General features: G+C 47.4%; 1 protein-coding gene across 1 annotated transcript in view; it reads right to left on the bottom strand.

Annotated features, from left to right (window-relative positions):
• Positions 1-3,375: 3,375 nt before the first annotated feature.
• The window catches only part of LOC111156133 (adenylate cyclase 9), a 118,662-nt gene continuing 100,167 nt past the window's right edge, over positions 3,376-21,870 (bottom strand). Inside the window, exons 5-10 of the mRNA XM_022516779.1 lie at positions 18,926-19,028; positions 17,828-18,036; positions 13,885-14,044; positions 12,786-12,934; positions 10,118-10,159; positions 3,376-4,939 (exon numbers count right to left, since the gene is read on the bottom strand). Of these exons, the coding sequence (XP_022372487.1) occupies positions 3,751-4,939; positions 10,118-10,159; positions 12,786-12,934; positions 13,885-14,044; positions 17,828-18,036; positions 18,926-19,028 (1,852 nt within the window). The 3' untranslated portion in view covers positions 3,376-3,750. The remainder of the gene's footprint in view (positions 4,940-10,117; positions 10,160-12,785; positions 12,935-13,884; positions 14,045-17,827; positions 18,037-18,925; positions 19,029-21,870) is intronic.

Below are 21,870 nucleotides of genomic sequence, written 5' to 3'. Positions count from 1 at the left end.
CCAAGATGTGTACAAACGGCATGTATGGTTTCTGGGAAGAGGCTCTATGACTTTAAATGGATTCTGAGATGGGTGTGTGACTTCCCCTGATGTGGACACCCCCAGGAACTTTGTGAGGACAGGCTGTGTAGCTGTGTCCTTTCAGAAAACCGCCTTCATTTTCTTGGTCAATTCCTTCCCCTAAGGTCTTGCAGGAAAAACTATATCGAAGGCCTAATAAAATAGGGATATCGTTGCAAGCCAAACTTGTCCTGCGACCTGCTTTTTATTTTTGTTAAAGTTCCATATAAAAATAAAAATTTTCAACCGAAGTTAACTGTAGCAAATATGTCCATTAGACAAAAAGAAACCACATACATAAATAGGATAGTTCTGGGTTTTTTTTTTTTTTTTAGTCGTCTTGTTTTTAAAGTCATAATGTGAAAGAAAGGTAAATCTTCTTATTTCCAGCCACAAATCGCAGGGAATAAGGAATGCCCTCATTTCTGAAGTGCAAACTGATCTTTTCAACGAGGAAATACCAGGCATCAAATATTTAGATTTTAGAATATTTTAATATCCATTTCTTGAGTGGATGCATTCTGAAATAATTAGAATTAACAGTTTAAAAAGAGCAGAGTGAAGAAAAGATGGAAAATGCAAACAGTTGGTTCTCGTCAATTTAATTTCAGGTTCTAGGCATGATGTGATTTTCTGAAACAACCAGCCAAAAACCGCTTACCTCAAAAATCTAGAAATGCAGACGCAGACAGATCTTTGGAAACTACACATTGTTACAGTCCACGTGGCGGGAAGCACGCGGCCCTCTGGCTCTCAGTGTCGTGTGCAAATGCGCAGGTGCTGCCTTCGAGAGCAGTCAGTGTTAATGGAGTCGCGTGCAGGTGTAGCATAATCGGTGTGACTCTTCAAGCTACTTAAGGGCTTCATAACTGATGCTCTACATTTGTTTGCACTGGATAAAATTAGGTGTGCTTGTTTATATATATATACATATACATATACATATACATATATGTGTATATATACGTGTGTATAATTCGATCTGACTTGGGGCCAAGAAGAAAACAGCAATTGCAACTCAAAGCGGCTATTTACACACATTCAGTTCTGAAGTATTGCTTCCTGACCTAAGTTTTTAAGAGGTATTGCCTCTGTGAAGAGCATGTCCGTCGTACTGATAGCACTTGAACCACTGCTCAGGGGCCTGTCCTCAGGGACTCTGTTCAGGGCCAGCGGAGCTGGAGGCACGGCATTTCCGCAGCACAGATTCTGTGGTCCTGCGTTGAGGTATGCTTCAGGGCAGGGAACTGGGAAGGACCCAAGCCACGTAGTGGCTCAGCGAGAACATCTGTACTGGTGATTTAGGAAGGCTTGGGGTGTTGTGTTGTTTTTTTAAAGACAATTTGGAATTCTGGATGAGCCAACCATCAAAGGCTCCGATGTGCACACTGCTGGACCAGATCACCAGGCATTCAGACCCTCTCCCTGAGGTCCGCAGCTTCCCAGGGTCAGGAATCACAAACACTTTTGCAGGAAGGGAAGGGAAAAGAGAATGTGCAGGGGAGGAAGCATGTGCAGAGATGAACCTTGTGGAACAGCAGAGACACAGGCGGCCCGTCGGCAACCACCTGGCCCCGTCACTGCCAGAGCTACAGAGCCTGAGGGCAGAGGCCAGAAGGAGAGCCCCACACTCCAGTACATGCCTTAACACTGATGGGAGAAGCCCCTAACCTCCCCACAGTCCCTATGGACAAGGACGGTGTCGGGTAGTGTTTTAAAATAAAAATAAAAATAAAAACTCTGTGGTTTCTTAGAAGAATACATTCTTTAGAAGCAAGAGGTATTGTCACACCATCCTTCCTCCAGCATTGGAAGACCAACAAACTGACAGTAAAGCCTGAAGGAAGATCTTAGTTACTGAGAATGCCTCGACTCCCTGGGACATCAAGATCCTAGCTATGGCTGCATTGTTGGGAGGCCACTCCACGTGTGTTCCCCCGCCCTGGGCAGCTGGCCCATCAGAATCCATATTTCCTGATCCCAGAAATGGCAGATTCTAGATGAATTTGGGGAGGGGGGAGACTGATAATGTGACTTGATGTAGATGTGACATTATACAAAGATTGAGCAGCGAAAAGAAAATGCACAGGGTATGCCGGTGAAGACCTTAAACAGAGAAGGAGCTAGTTCTCAAACTATCCTGTGAACCGTATGCTCGAGTCACCTTGAAAGTAACTTTGCCGATGACAGGGCAACACGGGCCTGAGTTCAATTCCATGTACATTCCGGACTCAATGTGGCCAAACGTCCTCACAGGCAGGATCAGCAACAAATAACCACAAGTGATTTCCCTTAGGTTTTTTCTACTTGTCCTGGCTTGACACCTCATGTGCATGCAGCTGATTCTGTCTCTACACACAGCAAGAGAAAGCCAGCGAAAGAGGGCTGGGATTCACCAGGTTCAAGACTGCTGCACACAGGCCCTGCACAAGCCAAGAGTGGGAAAGGATGAGGAACTTCTCGGGTGTGTACAAGCCAAAGCCACTGGCACTGCCTGCCCACCACTGCGCTTGGCCCAGACCTCCTGCCTCATGTGGGGCAGGGCTCTGCCTCAATCCCTGCAGTAGGGAGGCCCCAAGGGCACAGATCCGCAGCCCACGGGACAGAAGTGGCAGTGCCCGTAAGGTTTCAGAACCACGGCTGAGAGCATCTCTGTCCCAGGGCCATCCCAGGGCACGCTGGCCAGGCCTGGTCAGGCCTTGCTCAGCCCGTGTGGAGTGGTGGCCCAGAGCGGCCAAAGCACTAACAGACATCTTCTCATGCTTCCGCTGTGCCCCCTGCAGACCCCCTCTCCCCAACCCAGTCTATGTCCCTTTGCCGGAAGGACCTGGCTGCTCCTCCCCCAAGACACACATTCCCTGATAAATAAATAAATAAATAAATGCAACCCTCAGACATTTATTTTGAGTTTCCCTCTCCGAGGATTCAGCTTCAAAGATAAACCCCTTTGCTCCCAGCTGGAAGACCCCTCGGTGTCCAGGGCAGAATGAAACACGGCTTCTAAATACCTTGGACCTGGGTTCACGAGCTCTGCTACTGGCTAGCATCTGCAATCTTGGCCTGCACGGGGAGGAAGCCCTGACAGCCCGAAGCCCCAGGTGCTCTGGAAGGCAGGTTGGGGGTGGTGTGTGGGCCGTCCTGGCTGGCGGATGCTTGCAGCCCACGGCCCCCACCGCCCTCACAGTGAGTTACTGGCACTTGATCTCAGATTCATGAATGAAAGTGTGTGCGTGTACAAGTTTACACAGAAAGGTCAGGTCACTGGAAAACACTAGCATGTATACAAGAAAAAAATGCAAAGACATTGTACTAGCAAAAACAAGACAAAACCCCAAACTGCCTTGTGAGAAAAAGCAATAAAATGATATCTTAACCACAGCTTTCGTTTAAAAAGTCCAGCAATACCCCATGCCACGATCTCCACGGGCCGCCTCTGTCCCCGGACGCGAGGCCGCGGTCAGCCCCTGAAGGCACTTGTTCTCCACGCTGCTGACGGTCACACCCAGGGGATGGGGCTCCAGGGGAGAAAAAGCAGAGAGACGGATGTGCGTGGTGCACGCAGACGTCAGGGCAACGACCACGGGGTGCTGCGCCCGGCGACGGAGGCTGTGGTGCTCGGGACACACAGCAGGCGAATACAAACTCGACTGTTTCGAGGAACAGAGCACCGTGGCAGCGACGGGCGCTGTGTCACACGCTCTTGGAAACATTGAGCCTGGTGAGTTCGCTGGCTTCTTCCACGCCCACTTCTTCACAGTTGCTTTTCTCTATGGCTTTGCCAAATCGAGACCTCTCTTCAGGTTTGATGGGCTCCTTCCACGGCCTGTTAGAGGACAGGTGAGCGTCCTTGGCCTGCATGTTATTTTCGGAACCCAGAGACGTCTTGTCCGCATTCTGTACAGAAGGCACCAGGTTGGCAATCTCGTCCGTGGGAGACCGCCCGATGCTGCCGTCCACCTGGACTCGGATGTCCGGGGAGATGGACAGCTGGTGCTGCGGCACGGCCCCGCTGTCCATGCACTTTGGGTACAAGTAGGTCTTCATCTGGCCCTTGCCCTTCACATTCACTGTCCCCCGGTAGTCAAAGTCGTAGCCCATCTTGCTCAGGACACGGTAGCTCTCCTCACTCACCTGGATGCGGCACTCCACCCCTGTGCTGTCCATCCTGCTGGCGATGTTGACAGTGTCGCCCCAGATGTCATATAGCAGCTTCGTGGTGCCGATGACCCCTGCTGTGAGTGGCCCATGGTTGAAGCCGACCCTGAGCTTGAAGTTGAACCACAGCATGTTGCTGTTGAAGTCGTCCACCACGCGCATCATCTCCTTGGCAAACTCGAACAGGACCTGCAGGTGCTCCTGTGGGTGGCCACCGTCCTGGCACTGGGCGCCGTTCAGCCCCGATGCAGCCATGTATGTGGCCCCAATGGTCTTGATCTTCTCGATGCTGCTGTAGCCTGGCCTGCTCAGGAGCTCGTCGAAGTCCCCAATGAGCTCGTTAAGAACCCGGTAGCACTCCTTGCCCCCCTCATAGTTCTCCTCGTAGAACTCACTGAAGTTGACGATGCTGGCGAAGATGACGCCTCCACTGTCGTGGTTCTTGGAGTAGGTCTGGGAGACCTTCAGCTGCTCAGCCACGTGGTAGGGGATGATGTTCCTTAGCAGCCAGTCGGCTTGGTCCCTCATGCTCTGGATCTTGGTGCGGTGAAGGTCTGCCTCCACGTCCCCATGGTAGTGCAGGCGGTAGCTGACCTCGAATTCTCGATTCAGGAACCAGACCAACAAGAGCAGGAGAAAGAAGACCAGAACCACCTCCTGGCCAATCAGGCTGGCTGTTCCGCCACCATGAGGCAAGGAACTATTGCACGGATTCCCCTCAGAACTGGAGAGCAAAGAGAAGAGAAAGGACGTACCTTCTTAAGTGCATCTTTTAAGGAAGAGGTTGCTGCTCAGGGCTTGCAGGTTGTGAAAAAGACCAGCTACCTAGCCTCTGCACCAAGTTCTGTGAAGTTCAACTTGTCAGCGACCTGCAGCCACAAAGCTACCCGATGCCGTTTTGGCTGGCTGAAGGGGTGCCGGATAAGACTGATTTTTGTAACTGATTTCTAAGTAACTACTTGGGTGACTGCTTTTTCAGGAGCTGTTAGCTCTTTGATTTTAAAAATCTTTTCATTTCCAACAACCTTCTATTTCGAAAATTCGGAACACTATAGGAAAGTTAAGAGACTAGTAATACGTTTGTACACCCTTCTCCTGGATTCAACAATGGCTGACATTTGGCTGCTTTGCTCCTTCCCTCTGTTAGCACACACACGTGCACACACAGCTTTCCTGCTGAACATTATGATATCATGACACTTAGATCCTGAATATTTCAGTCCCTATCTCAGAATAAGGACATGTCCCTATGTAACCACACTACCATCATCATACCCAAGAAAGTTAACATTCTCTGACACACTCACTTTTTAGATTTCTAATCCAAGTTTAGCTCTGAAAGATGTGTAATTTTACAAAGAATTAGTGTAAGTTCTATATTGTCTACTTGTATAAAAGTCCACGAATGTACCATTACTCTCTGGTAGGTTAGTTTTATTTTGTCAAAGTCATTTAAGACAATGTTAACATTTTTACAAATAATAGGTGTACTTTTTTTTTTTTTTTTTTTTTTTTAAGTAGACTCCGGACCCAGCATGGAGTTCCATGCATGATTGAACTCACAACCCTGAGATCAAGACCTGAGCTGAGATCAAGAGTCGGATGCTTAACTGACTGAGCTACCCAGGTGCCCCAATATGTATAAAGAGTAGCACCTTGTGAGAAATTCAAACAGCATAAACAGTAGTATAAAATAAGTATCTTTTCTGTGGGAAAGTTGTGGTTTTCTTGTGGATTGCAAGAAACTCTATACATGCATGTACTGTAACAATCAGGTTCCAACCCTGGGCATTTGGGCTGTGCCCATCCCTCACCCCCAGGGAACACCACTGTGCCGACCCTGTGCATAGGAGGGAGTTGGTCTGCGGGATAAACTACCAGAGTTGGAACTGCTGAGTCACGTCGACTACTGCACATCCATGATTCCAGTAAAAATTTGCACATTGCCCCTCTCATTTCTGTTCCCTCCAGTAACAGCCTGCTTCTGGGGGGTAGGGGGCCCTTCCCAGAGTTGGACAGTGCTGACCAGCAACAGCTGTGACTGAAGATTAGCACAAACGCAGTACCTTGGTAAGCTTCCTTTTTTACAGCTAATTTCTCCACTCAATAGTACTACATTTTCATCAGAAGAAATTTACGGGAAAATGTAGAAAGAAGAAAAGTTTCCTCCACTATTGACCATCCAGAGGCCATCACTGTTAACAAGCGTTGGGTTTCCTTCTTGTCTTTCTTCTGTTTACAAAGCTGTGACTGCTCTGTTTATATAAATTCTGGGCCCTGATGTGCTTCTAAAGCACATAGAATGGGCTTCTAGATTTTACGTGGCAATGGGTCGAGTCACTGTATAAATTATATATAAAATGGATGGATCCTTGGTTTCGGTATCTCCATGGCACCAAAAACTCAATTCTGTAATCAGAGCATTGAATAAGTTTTCCTGTTGCAGGTGACCTAAGGACATTATAAAAAACAATGAACTTGACCAATCTGGCCATAATGGTCCTCTATGAAGTACAGTCACAAAGCCCAGGCCTTGGAGTAAGAATCCCAGGACTCTGTCCCAGCTGGACCACTGCAGAGTTCTGGAACCCTGGGCAAGATTTCTAGGTCTTGACTTCCTCACATGTAAACTGAAGATGGGCTAGAGTATCGCTAAGTCCCTATTGGCCTCAGATTCTGTGCAGAAGAGTTATTAACATAGCAGGTCTGAGGCTGCCATCCAGAGAAAGGCCTACTGGCAAGAGTGCCTGAGGCTGGCCTCAGGATCTTGGATCTGGGGAGGTAGGTTCCCACTGTGTCTAGAGTGTGCCTTCCTTCTGAGCATCTGGAATCTTGGTCCCTGCAGCAGAGATGCCTATGTGACCGGCCTCTAATAAAAACCCTGGGTATAGAGTCTCTGATGGGCTCTCCGGTGGACACCATGTCACCTGCAGTGTCCAAGCTCACTGCTGGAGGAATTCAGGGCATCCTGGACTACGCCACAGGGACCGGACTCTCGAAAGCTGGCACCTGGTTTCCTCTGGACCCTACCTCATGTACCTTTACTCGCTGCCAATTTTGCTTTGTGTCCTCTCACTGTGACAAATCACAGCCATGAATACGACTCTGGGTGGAGTCCTGAATCCTAGAGAATTCCCACTTCTAGGGGTGGTCTTTGGGACCCCTGCCATAAGTTCCATAACTCGTCCCCTGTGAGCTAGAACCAAAAAATGCCTCCATACAGTAAGACACAGTACACTTACCTATTCTTCTGTCATTGAATCAAATGGCAATACATATCACGAATCTCAAGTACTAAACAATTAACTATTCTAGATGACTGAAACAGATTTGTGTCCAGCCCTACATGCCTTCTAACTCGCTTGAGAGTGGGGAGAGAATCTGCAAGAGGAGGCAGTAAGTCTTCTCTTGGGTGAGCCCATCTTGTTGGATGAGGAGGGACCTTTCTTTCTATTTCTCCAAAGTGGTAACAATCAAGGAATCTCCCCCTTTATGCGTAGACATCACAAAGGCTTAACGTCATCTTAACAGTCCAATCAGACTTTGCAGCCCTGTGGCAGAAATGGGTGCTGTATCTGGCTTTCCCCAAGCAGGCTGCTGCTCTTGCTTTCCTCACCGTAGCATGGCCTGACTCTGGAGAGGGAAACAGGCCAGATCCTCTGGACAGAGGAAGGGAATTATGGAACATAGGCCAGTGTGAGACAGAAAGGGAAATAGACTGTGATGTCTGTTTTCATCTTGTTTAAAAGGGGAATCCCAATACACAGATTTACACTTAGTGCCAAGGGGCTGCCACACAACAGAGATCTGGAACAAGTAGGAAAGAGAATCACTTCCCATCAATAACCGGTATTTCTCTTTCCACTACAGAAGGAACAAAGATGGTGGTCTCATTCCTAAATTCAAATAGCAAAGGTCAGTTCCAAAAAGAGGAACTTTATGGGACTAAATGCAAGAGTCAATTTATGACTTGACAGTTGGACATTAAGTCATAATTGGAAGTTAGAGTAAAATATAGTACAATTCATTATCATGGAAAAGAGGGATTAAAACAAAAAAACAGAAAACAAAGATCACTTACAGTCCTAACCTTAGTTAACCAAGCTTAACATGGAATTTGTTAACATTTTGGTATATTTCAGTGCCATTTAATTAAAATCTATGCCTACAGATGTGAGGCTGGGGAAGTCACCACGCTGGGACACAGAGGGTACTTTTCGGGTCCCTATTTTCTTGGTCCAAGTGGCAGTTAATGGGGTGTGCTCACTTGTGAAAATTCACTGAGCTGTGTTCTTATATCTGGACACTTTTATGTGCACATGTTATATATTCGTCAATAAGAAAGTTTACTTTAAAAAAAAGCCAAGTGTTTTATTTTAAATACTATAGTTGTGATCATCATAGAAACACATTTGCATTCTGCCTTTGTTCCATACTTTAAATCTCCTTCCCAGTGTCTATGTGTCCACAGAGATTTGATTTTTTAATTGTAGAAACAGAAAAAAAGTCATTCATCACTCTTTACCAGATCATAACTATGACATATCTTACATTTTTTCCATCTATATAATGAACTGCCTACCTCCAAGACAAACGCAATTTCACATGAGAAGTATTTTTCTTATCCCTGCATCATAACAGCGGTAATATTTAAGCATCTGACCACAATTTAATTCATTTCTTTTTATTGGCAACTGAAGAAGTTCATTGCTGAAGAACTTTCAGTGTCATCATTCATTGTGATCAGTATTTTGGGGTAGGTGGTCTTTATCATATGCTGAATTATCCCCTCGGTAGAGAAGCAAAAATAGAATTATTAGGTCAAAGGCTATAAACATTTTTGCAGATCATCAAATTACTTTCCAAAACTATGTGCCATTCTGAAAAGTACTGAGGCCTGGCAGAAAGAGCGTGCCTGGCAGTGAGGGAGGCCAGGGTTCAAACCCTGCTGATCACTAGCTGTGTGACCACAGGCAGCTTCCTTAACTTCTCTGAACTTCAGCTTCCTCATCTGGAAAATGGGGACAAAGTCACCTAATGTGTCAAGTTATTGTGAGAAATAAACCACATGTTATAAGTGCCCGGTAGCTTAATAAAATAAATCCCCACCCGGGGATGAACGCACCAGCCCTTGCCTGTGCTGGGTAATCACAATCTAACATCCTGAAGGTAAAAGACCAAAAGGATTTGATAGTAATTTAAATGTGCAATGATTTCAGTAATAACATATTTAGCTTCTCCCTACATTTCCTCTTGTCAGTTTTTTTCCCTTTATTTATGCAGGTCTTGATCAGCTCTTCATGTAATGGCCCACAGGTACTTTTCTCTGCCGCTCGGATTCCCCACACCCCCCACCAATGTGTCAATCAGTCTTTTACTTTTGTGTGTGCGTGGTTCTATTTATTGTTTGTAAGACTGGAAAGTTGTCTCTGTCTTAGAGGCCTGCAAACCAATTCCGTTTTTTCTAGATTTATATACAGTTTTATATAATTTAATATTTGTTTCTGACTCCTCAGCTTATATAAATTTTAGTTTGATGTTTACAGTAAAGCAAGGTCTAGCATTTATTATTTCAAATTTTTAGTTAGTAATTTCAAAATATTTTAGGGAATTAAAATATGTACTTTCTTAGATTTGAGATATTTCCTGCGTAACATGCTGATGTTGTATACGAAATTCAGCCCAATCTAGTATGTTCTTAACCACCATTCATTTTCTAAATAAGGTATTGTAACTATGAGTTAGTATTTCAACAAGTAGGTATTTTCCACTTATTCTTTTAAGAACTACATAGAATTCTTTTTATTCAAGATACAAATGCTTTTTAGGAAGCTGAGAAGGACACAGTGCTCATACAATCACCCTTGTTTGTTCAGATACAGGCATGAAGTTAAAAGCTTACCTGAAATTCTGTCCTGCATCAAGGTGTGAAATTACTATGGAACTGAAATTAAAATGCAGAAAAATATTATAAAAAGCAAAGAAGGAGTTAAATAAAACGATACAGTAGAATTTAAAAAACAATTTCCCTTTTCTTTTTAACGTGAAGATCAAGTCAGACAACTAAAGATAGTTAATTCTTTATTATAATTTGATATCCTGTGTGAATTAAAAATCAGAGCAGAGACAGTGACACAGCCAACAGGACCTCATATCAGGGAGGGAGGCACCATCTCCAGAGAGCAAAACCAAACAAGAAGTCTCGAAGGCATTCGCGTGACATGAGGACTTTCCCATGCAGTCCTGTAGGCTAGAAACCAGTCGTGATCAACAGCGATGCCCACTGACAGGACTGATTTAGAAAGGAACTGCTAGAGACGCTAGCTGACCTGAGAGGCTGGACTTTGCCCATCGTGTGCCCAAAGCAATAGAATCCCCATTGTGGGGCATGGAAACCACACACAATAAAGAACTCTCTCGGTGTCGGGGCAGGACCCGTGACATGCGGTACCCTTCCCACACACCTCACGGCTTCTTCTGGGGTCCTCTTGCACCAGCATCCTCCCAGATCAGTAAGTCGGCCTCATGCCCCGACACTTCCCAGTCTACTAGATCCATCTGCCCCGCTCATTGCAAAGGGGGACCTTACAAAGCTTCTGCAAGCAGCTCCCCTGGGCAGCAGAGGTGAGGGGATGGCTCAGAGAGGCTTTTAGCATCACAGGGTGTGTTAGATGACTTCACGGGGAAAGGGGAGAAAGTGAGAGCTACAGCACCGACGCTGTTCTGAGGCCGTATGCATTCTCTCTCCCTGCCCAGGCATGACTGTGACACTGTTCCTCTCCAAGTGTGTACAGCCCTTCTTTTATTTCCAAGTCCCTCTGCGAGGCTCGCCTGGTTCTCAGAAGTCCTCTCCCCTACACAGGGGGCCTCTTTGTGTTTGTGTTCATCCTTCCCCATGATTCCTACCCTGTGAGGATCAGCAGGGACAGCAGGGTGGGTGGGCTCAAAGGATTCTGTGAGCAGGGAGAAGTACTACGGGAAGGGGAGATTCAGCTGCAGCCCAAGACCTGCTCTTTGAATTCTGGACAAAGGTGATAGAATTGGTCCCTCGTCACTCTGGTCCCTCCAGATCCATGTGGAAAACCCCCACACTAGTGACTGAATGACACTGTGAGTAGCTGAGGGACATCTGTCATGGTTCTTTTAAAAGGTTAAAAGGCAGACTGATGAATCCCATGCTCTTGGGAAAGAGCCTCATAATGACCCTAATTCCAGATGGCCATACCTTCAGGAAGGGAAAATCACGCTTTGTTCTGCTTAAAGTAATTTAACTATTCATTCAAATTTCCTTTCAAATGCTGAATGACAGTTCTGCTTAAAATACCCTTCTGATCTTAATTTGCAGAAAACTTGAATGTCTTTAAGGTTATCATTATTTCATTACGTCTAACTGAGGAGAAGGTTGCTTACTTTGTCCATTACCAACTGCTGCTTTGGAAATACCCAAAGATACACTATGGAGCTTTAATATTTGATACTATATGACAAACTGGATCATCTTCTACTTCAGAACTTATTAAAGCAATGGTTCTCAGCAACAGTAATGCCATTCCTGGGGGCATTTTGAAAACGTTGGGGCTCCTTCTGGTTGTCATAATAGTTTGAGGAGCCAGGAATGTTCGATGTCCTGCAAGGCACAATGAGGGAATGCCCTGTGTCACTCTGAAATATCTCGCTAGCCTAAACCCATGGTAATTATAAAAAAGCAGTTAACATGTTCTAATAGGTAAATGTTTTTATAAGTAATTACCAAAAAAAGGTCCAATATTTAGGATGTTTTAAATATAGCACATATCACAGTCATCCTATATATTTTCATTTTTTGTAGCATGATAGTAAGAACCGCTCCTGTTCCTTGGGGCCTTTCCCGCAGACCCCTGCTTCTCCCATGCCATCCCATCTACGCCTTGGCATCTCCCAGTGATGAGGTTTTGAAGGCCATTTGAATACCAGAGACTGAAAGTGTTCTTCAATATGTCGAACGACTTCAAGATTTCCAGGTACTAGTCATTACTCCGTTTCACACCATGCCGCACATGTCACAACAGTGAGTCGGTCTTCATAAATAAGGCCCAGGCCACTACCGAGAGCCTTACCTCCTCACTTCCTCTCCTTCAGCAACCTGCAAACTGTCTGGTTGAATTACCCTTACTCAAATGAAGTTAGAACCAGCTTCCTCTTTGCCTTCTTGGGTCTCCCTATATCTCTACTCCTTCCCTTTCTTGATCATCTCGTATGAAATGGCTTCTGGTCCTACTTCTCTGTCATAAGTAAGTTCAAGCATGAGTCTACTGCACTACATCCCAGGCAGGGGTCACCTGGGGATGTCTATATGCAAATACATACTATGTCATGAAAAACTATTTTCCTTTTTTTTTCTTTTGCATATTAGTCTTCGGACTTTTCATGAGGATGTTGGCATTGTGTATGTTGAAAGTTACATCATGTTGTGACGGTCTCTGGGAGGGCAGAGGGAGAGGGCATTGGCACAGATGTGAAAAACAAGTGAGGTCAGGAAAGGTGTCCCAGCCAGCGAGGACAACAGATGCAGAGCACAGTGGCGGACCTACCTGTCAGGGCACAGGGAGATGCAGAGCAGGAGCAGGGGCCCTGCCCCGACGACTGTGGCTAAGGAGGACCTCATCCAGGAGCTGAGCTGGCAAAAGTTACAGTAGTGCACGACGGTGATCAGGACGGCTGAACCCATGAACACGGTGACCTGCAACGAGGGGCTGGTGCAGTTAGTGACCCACCCTGCCCTCGGTGTGTAGGCTCCATGCCTCACTTCCAGCTGAGCATGCTGACATCAAAACATTCACTCACTTATCTTTCTTTTGATATAAAAATACCACGGATATCGCAAAGTATCTGGCCGTTTCAGGGACAGATCATAAATCATTGGGTTAATCACCCAGGGCTTTAGGCAGCAAGCTCGCACTGGCACTAAAACTCTCCTCCAGACGTGTGCAGACTGTGCACGTCATTCCAGAGGAGAGGGAAGGTAGGCCACCTATCTCAATGCTGCCACCGTGGAAGTGGTTACCTTTACAAAGCCTTCCTTCAGGCATCCTGCTACCTGCCCGCGGAAATGTCACTTGGTGTTAAAGTATCAAATGCAGTCAGCCCGCCTGGCAGCTCACGTTACTCTCACTTTCACCAAAAACAGAACTTTCCACAAGGGTATTAACTCAGTCTTTGTGGGGTTTAACTCGGAATCTCCTTCCCTGATCAATAGCAGCGGGCCCAGAGGCCAGTCACCTAGCTGTGCCAGCTCAATAGGTAAGCACCCTATCTCGTCTGGAAACATGGGGCAGATGCTGCTTTGTAAAAATACATGGGAAATACCTGGTTTGGAGCTTGGTGAGCAGCAGGTGAGGCTGGAGAGGGCATATGGTAGCTGGGCAGGGCAGCATCGTACCCACCTCTCCCTGACCGTGGTCAGTGATGTGCTCGAGCGTCTAGACAGGTCACGTGCTACCCTCCCTGCCTACTCTTCTGTCTCAGGCAAGACTTTTAAGAAGACAAGCTCAAGATGGTGACAAAGAATTTGTACCTCTTTAAAGGCCTATATTTAAATTGTCCCAAGTCATCAAGCCTATTAAAAAAAAAAAAAAAAAGATGAGGGAGTCCTGAAGAGCCCAGAAACAAAGTCACTGAGCCTTTACTTACGTGTATGTTTGTCTCAAATTCAGAGGTGATGTGTGAATAGACCGCAAGAGCAGGGAGTGACACCAGGATGGCCCCAATGAAATGGCGTGGGAGCCAGCCAGCTATCCACTCCAGCAGGCGCTTTGTACAAGCCATCACGTCCTCCAGGAAAAACACCATCCTGGGATGAGGAGGGAGAAAGGAGAAATGGGGTGTCTGTGGACAGGTCAGCCTGCTGGGGAAGTTGAGGGCGGGAGACCCACCAACTCTCACCTGTGTGGCCGCGGGGTGTGTGGGGGCCGGTGGAGCCCCCCGCCCCCGCCCCACTTTAGGTCGGCGGCAAGTACGTGGGGCTTGCTCGGCTCATCATACCCTACTTTAAGGCCATCTGCTGCATACTGACAACGCGTGTTTGTACAAAGCCAAGCATGAGCTTCTGCGGGTCTCAAAGTCAATGTGAAAACTGGGCACGCAAATGTTACCAGGCCCCTCAGAGGCCACTCTTGCTGTCACAGGCTGCTGAGGCCCTTTGGAGGCATCTGGGAATCTGGCAGGGCCTTTTGGTTGTCACAGGGACTGTGACAAGGGGTGTGGCCAGCTCCTGGTGGGCAGGAGCCAGGGATGGAGGGGGCGGTGCGCACCAAGACACACAGGACAGCCACATGCCCTCTAGACACCCACAGATGAGTGAGCCCTGCTGCCAATGACCTCAGCCCAGAGTCTCGTCGTGTCTCAGTGCCGCTAACACACACTGATCTTCCAGGAGTGAACCACTATGTGAAGTGCCCGTTGCTTTGGGGACTCAGCAAGGCTCACTCAGCATTTCAGAAATCATGCCACAAGCGGCAACCCAGTGCTTGTGCCACCAAGCCCACACACCGCAAGCGGTCATCATCTGGAGCCGTCTCATTTGTGCAACCGTGCGCATGAGGACAAAGCCGACGACTCTGCTCGGACTTCCCCAGTGGTGGTGTCCTGGCAAAAATGAGGTGCAGCGCTACAGATTTTATTTTAAATTGCTCTCTTGCTCTCTCTCCTTCACACTGGGAGTGACAGCATTTCATTGACTCCTTCTGAAGTCGTGTGCGTAAGTAGGCTGTATTTCAGGATCGTCACGTGGCTATCACAAAATAATTACCATAAAGAAGGGGGAAGAAGTGCGTGGGGCTGAGAAGCGCTGTTCAGAAGGAAGAACAGTGTGGCTAAGGGAGGGGCCCTGGGGTCAGCAGGGGCCAGTAACTGGATGCCAGCAGCAGGAGATGGAAGAAGGGGTACCATGGTTCAGCTGGGCAGAGACCCAGACACACAGACCTTCTCTGAAGCCAGGCCCCCAGGCAGGGGGAGAAGGGACAGGCACACTGTCCCCACCTCTGGAAGTGACAGGAGCTGCCACTGAGCTTCAACGGCACAAGTTCCCCTCAAGGGTGGTCGCCACACACCCAGGTGCCTGCACCTTCCGTCCTCGACACCCGCAGTGCAGCGACCACTGGCTACAAATGTGTGATCACCAGGAAGAAACCGCGGATCTCAGCCATTTTCCACATGGAACCAGGCCCTGTCTGACCCTTTCAGGGCCTAGATGGTTCTGGCCTCCTGACACTTAACAGATAATGGAGTCCTGGGAATACTTCCAAGAATAACCACAAATATGCTCAAAGGCAGAATACATAAGCCCCATGAGGAGACAGAGGAAGCCAAGTTCCAACAGGGAGAGGGCAGGACTGGGAGGCCCCCATGAAGGTCTCCAGGACGGCAGAGCTCTGAGGATGAGACCCACTGTTCCCACACCTGCCTGGGCTCAGCACAAAATGAGGGGAGTGAAGGGATGGGCTGCGAGTCAAGATGCATGAAGGCCTCTGGAGGAGGGGCAGCTGCAGAACCAGCCCCCCAGGGCACCCGCGTACTCTGCACCATAGATTCCTGTTGACCTGGGATCCTACATACGCCCTCCGCATGGTGACAGGGAGCTCTGTCTCGTTCCCAGCCCCTCCCAGGCTTTGATGATCTGGGCGAAGTGAACTTTTAGAGTCACACCAGCGGTCACTCAGGAGCGGCTGCCACCTCATTTGGAAGGCGCTGGCTGAGCACGTGGGAGTGACACGGCGGCACACACCTGGGTGCGTGTCTCCGTGGCCTGGAGCGCTCTGTAGTCTCCAGACTGGCGTTAGCCCAGACTCTGTAGAAGTGGGTCCAAAGGAACAGGGAACAGTGGTGTAAAGGGCTTTTGAAAAAGGTATGGAGACAATGCTAGTTTCTGAGAGAGCAGGAGTCTTATCTAGCTGTAGGCCCTGTATCAGACGGAAACCTGGACCCAGAGAAGGGAGAATGGGCATGAGGAGACTCACTGCCCAGGGGTGCCGGGTTTTCTTTGGGTGATAGAAATGTTCTAAAATTACACGGTGATGTCTGCGCAACTCTGTAGGTTTACTAGGAATCACTGAACTGTATACTTGCAAGAGTGTATTTCCTGCATGTGAATTATATCACAATAAGGCTGATTTTAAAAAGGAAAAGACAAACTAGGGGCCTGAAGATGCCTTGGTTTGGATTCCCCAGAAGCAGAGTTGATTTGAGAGTGGGTCCCAGGCAGCTCAGCAAGGGTTGTAGAGCCGAGACTCGAGGCGCAGACCCACAGGGAAGGCTGTGTTACAAGGAGACCTATGCTGGACACCACGCAGCTCAATCCTAGTAGGAAATTTGGGTAAACAGCGAAGACGCACCCTGCAGTTATCTCAACCTGGAGGAGGCACAGGGGTCAAGTGTGAAGCCTTTGGCGACCAGAAAAGACCCTCTGCAAAGAGCCATAGGCGTGGGAGCAGGGATGGGGGAATGGGGGGAGGGCAATCCAGCCCATATAGTTCAAAGTTGGGAGGGGAGGGGGGGACTAGCGTGCAGAAGTCACAGGGCAGACCAGGGCTGTTATTTCCTATTCTGGGGTGTTGGGGAAGGGAGGCAGAAACTCGAGGTCAGTGCCCTTCTCCCCATTTGTTTCACCTCCAATTTCCGGAGGCAATCACCAGCAGGACTGCCTGTTGAGATGGACAGGGCTGGACAGAGGAGGTGGTCACTGTGCCCAGGAGGCATATGGGGGTGGGGGTGTTGCACATGTGAATGGAGTATCTTGTGCATTCACACTTAGTCAGCAGCTGTGAGCTTCCCTGGGTGCTGGGCTGAGTGAATCGTGAGGGCCTACCTTCCCTGAGGGGTCCCCACTGTCTAGCCAGACCTTCTGTCCACTTCTAAATGGGTTGCTGGTCTATTACTGAGCTTACATTCTAGGTATCAGACCTCACCACAGACAGGGAGGAAAGGAAGCAGGACTGGGAGGTCCTCTGCACATTCCTCTCCTGTCCTGCAGGCCCCCTCTCACTCTGGTGTGAGAAGGGACAGGTGCCCTTTGGAAGGGAGAAGCTTCACATTTTCATGAGGTCCAACTTATCTCTTCTTTCTCTGGCTGCTCATGCTTTTCAGTCATAGCTAAGAAACCACTGCCTGACCCAAGCTTGTGGAGACAGACACCTACAATCCTTCTGAGGGTTTCAAGTCTTGCTTGCACATCTGGAAGGGGCACCTGCTGACCCATCATGGGCTCCCTGTATGCTTCCATTCTGTTTCTCTTCCCTTTCTCACCCCCTGTCTTCCCATTTGTTCTTTTTTAAGTCTTTGAGGGGGGAGATCCTGGGACTGGTTGGCAGCTGAGGGGCTGCAAAGGACACTGACTCTGTGGCAAAGAAGGTGCCCACCTGTGCGGAGGGCCGGGGTCTGTGAGAGAGGACGCTGAGCAGCAGAGCTGGGGGAGGGAAGGAAAGAGGACCGGGTCACCTGAAATGAGCTTGCGGAGGCCTCTGGTGTGGGGAGGAGGGTCCGCGGAGCTGCCACCAGACTGCACAACCATTAACTGTGGAGCCAGCAGAGGGAGCTAAAGGCTAAAATCTGGAACAGAGCTGAGCAGGTGAGCCCTTACCTGATGGAGACCACGAGGGACAGCACCTCCAGCAGCAGGGCAGCGCCGAAGACTGCCAGGGCGGCAGGTGGGGGAGACGTGGAGGCAGCCCCATACTTCAGAAAGCAGGTGATGGAGAGAATCAGAAAAACTGTTGTCGACAGAAACACATCTAGCAGGGAGCTGAAGGTGGCACTGGCAAAAGTCTTCACGGGAGAATTCTTTATAACCTGTTTGGGAAAGGAGGGGTGGTGGGAGGCATGAGTAGAAGCTCCAACAGGTGGCCATGGAGTAGGATTTTGATGGAAAACACAGCAAACATTTGGGGAGCACTTGCCCATCCTGGACCTAGCACAGGTGGTTAAGGGCTTGAGGTGGGCCATCTCTCCTATTCCATTTAACAACGAGGAAACAAGGCACAGAGCAGTTAAGAAATGCACAAGGTCACACAGCAAGCTATTATAAACCAGTGAGTTCTCAAACAGATTATATCCTGGGCCTGAAAGCTGGGTTATGGACCCTGCATCTGTAAAAGCCATTGCACAATTTTCTGGAAGCTTCCAGTGAATGGTTGGGTCTCAGGTCCAGGGTGTGTGAAAGCTTCGAGGCAGAAGTAACAGGCAGGCACCGAAGCAACAGCAGGTGAAGCATAGGTATGCCAAGGGATAGCACGACATGCTTGTGCCTTCACTCAAGAGCCTGCTCTGGGCCTGGCTCTGCGTGGGGTGCTGGAGGCAGACATGAAACATCGCCCTCGGGAGGCTCAGAGCCTAACAGGGGACGGAAAGGTCTGCAATGTCAGGGTGGTATGGTAAATGCGACAAAGAGCCACGCATGTGGTGTTCGGGAGTCACCAGGAAGGAGGGACAAAATGAGGAAAGCACGGAGCAAAGGGGCCTGGAAATGACACGCCAGTGACGTCAGACAAAGGGGCACTGAAAGATCGGGGGTCTTCTCCCCGTGTGGATTTGGAGTTTACAGATCATGGGAAATAAGTATTAGCCTTCATTTTCCTATCACTCGAGGAGGGGAAACAAGGCTGCGGAAGCACGAAGCTGACTGTGAACTACCCGGTGCAGACAGCAAATCTCTTCTCTAGATGTAGAAGGGGAAACACACCTCTTCTTGATAGCTGGTCCTGTAGGATCGCTCTAACTCCTGATCCAAGAAGTTCAAGCTGAACTGATTGATGGGTGGCTTGAAAAAATAATCTTTCATCAGGCTAGGAGAAACAAAACATGCAGGTATCAGCGCGGCGCAGTCACTGAGCTCTATCGGCAGACTCCAGTCAGCCTCCCAGACACCACTCCCGAAGCACGTCATACGGCTCGCGTCTGAGAGTCACTACGTAAAGATACTGCTTGACCCTCCTTGAGAACATACGTCTGGAAAGTGCTTTGTATTTTCAGAATACATGTTACGTTTCCTCTCCACTAAAGCAGGACCGTTTGCAGTCATTACAGCATATGTCATGAGCACCATGCTTCTGGAGACATCTTCCAGTGTCTGGGGAAGCAGTCTGGGGAAGCACAGCTCTGCTGTGCTAGGAAACCACCACTCTGAAGGAACAGACATCCCTGTACCGAGGACTTAGGCTGATTCCAAGGCTTCTGATGGAGACCTAACTCAGAGCCGCTGTCCAGTCATTCAGAGCACTGACAGTAATGACCACCATCAGAGCTGACAGGTCGTTATCACAAAACTGTTTAGAGTCACCATAATTGGAGTGCTATTGTCACATATGCAGACTGCGTGTGAAACCTGAAAAATAATACTCAATGATTTTAAACAAGCAGAGACATCAAACCTGCTTTATGTGACTCTTCCATTCTTTTATGGATGCTAGTAAATAGTAGTATCTTTTTTATAAGGCAGGAAATTTAAGAGAGCGTTAACACGATTTCAGAAGGCAAATACAGCCATGGAGTGTAGTCTCTCTCCCTCACACAAGAACGCCTGTAATTACATCAGATAAAATAGATAGTCACTCCCCTGTGCCTGACACACAGAGTCCCTGCAGCCCAGTGGACTCTCTGTGACAAGTGTGCCATACCTCACTATGCTCTCAGACTCGGAAGAGAGAAAATTCCATCCCTGAAGGCAGATCCCCATCTTCCCTTCCACCCAGCAAGTGTGGACAGAGGGAAAACCAGCACAGCAGCCATACAGAGGACATGCAATGGTCACATGTAACTAGACACCGTGCTGTTCTTCTGAAATTAATATTGATAAGTTCCTTTTCTGGGCCCAGAGATTAGCTCCTTTTGGGCCAGTCCTCTCTGAAATAACAACAGTAAACTCTGGGAAAGATGTAAAAATGACTCGTAGAAGGTACTGGAGACTGACCAAAGGAGGTAGGAAATGGAGAAGAGTCACTCCTGGAAGAAGGGAACAGCACCAGCTTAATTTCTCGTGTTTTGCTGTTTTTCTTTTAGCCATTAGTCAGCACCACGTGCAGGACAGCTAAAACTCAGATGAAAAAGCCACAATCTCCCTGGCTTGGAAAATCAGAAAATAATGTTTGGGGTGTCCACGGTTGGTAAATGAGGTTGAAAATCCCAGAAAAAAGAAAAAAAAAAAAGAGAAGGGATATCCCCAAATTCGTCATATGAGCTTTTGCTCGAATCTCTGGCTGACCCCTCAAATCTGCATGAGCACAGCAGACTCCAAGAAGCCTAATTAAGGCTTAAAAAAGAGCAGCAGCTGCCTATACCAGGGGAGACAAAGTTTGCTGTGGGAGTTTACATAAGTTAACTACATGTTAAAACAAACAAACAAAGAAACAAAATATTGACACTCTTTAGAGCAGTATAACAGAATCCAGAGTTTCTAAGCACCACACAAGCCAAATTTACACAACATACGAAGAAACAGGAAAACATGATCCAACTCAACAGAAGGGCAATCAGTGGAGGCAATCTGAGATTACCGAGAGGGTGGTATTAGAGGTCAGGGTCACAATGTATGCCAAGGTAACACAAGTGAAAACTACAGCATAAGGGGTGGGAAGTGAGTCATGGTTCTACACAGGTACAAGATGTCTACATTTCAAGTAAAATGATACAGGGTTGCCTGGCCAGCTCAGTCAGAAGAGCATGTGAATTTTGACCTCGGGGTCACGAGTTCAGGACCCACGTTGGGTGTAGAGATTACTTACATAAACAAGTAAACTGAAAAAAAAAAAGTGAAATGATTCAATGTTAACCATAGGAAGACTATAAAAAATTCAAGGATGCCTATCTGTAAGTCCTGGAGCAACTACCAAAAAAAAAAAAAAAATCATAATAATGCAAAGAAGTATGGCTAAAAAGCCAGAAAATATATACAAATGGAATTAAATGGCAGAGACGTTTAGAACGATTTAAAAAGCAGACTCATAAGAGACACACTTCAACTATAAGGATACAGGTTGAAATTTTTTTTAAACAGAAATTGATACACCAAGCAACTAGTAAGAATAAGAAGGTTACAGTTACTATATTAGTATCAGATAAAGTGGTTTTTACAACAGAGTATTACCAGGGATAATGAGGGACACTTCAAAATGACAAAAGGACAAATTCACCAGGAATTTATAGCACTCATAAATGTTTATGTACCTAAAAAAAAAAAAAAAGCATGAAAATACTTGAAACAAAAACTTTCAAGACTAAAAGGAGACACAGAAAAATCCACAATTACAGTGAAAAATTTCTAAATCCCTCTCTTAACACTGATAGAGCAATAGATGAAAAGTAAAAAGACAGATGATCTAATGCTGCCAACCGCCTGGACCTAACTGTGTCTATGGATCGCAACACCCTACAAATGCATGTGGTTTGTTCATGAAAACAGACACATGAGACCACAAAAAAAGTATCAATAAATGTAAAAGGGCTGAAATCATACCGAGTATGTCTTTGGCCACAATGACATTAAATCAGACACTAACAACACACATTTCGAAATACCATTCTTTATTAAAAGGAACCAAGGCTCTTTGGACAAACGGCTGATTCCCGACTAGGGTTAGGGAAGATCTAAGACGAGCCTGGAACAACCTGTTGTGCTGGAAGAGGGATCGA

Source organism: Enhydra lutris, unplaced genomic scaffold, assembly GCF_002288905.1.
Source record: "Enhydra lutris kenyoni isolate GAN:26980312 unplaced genomic scaffold, ASM228890v2 scaffoldscaffold45, whole genome shotgun sequence".
Lineage (NCBI taxonomy): Eukaryota > Metazoa > Chordata > Mammalia > Carnivora > Mustelidae > Enhydra > Enhydra lutris.
This window is presented reverse-complemented; position numbering and strand designations above follow the sequence as displayed.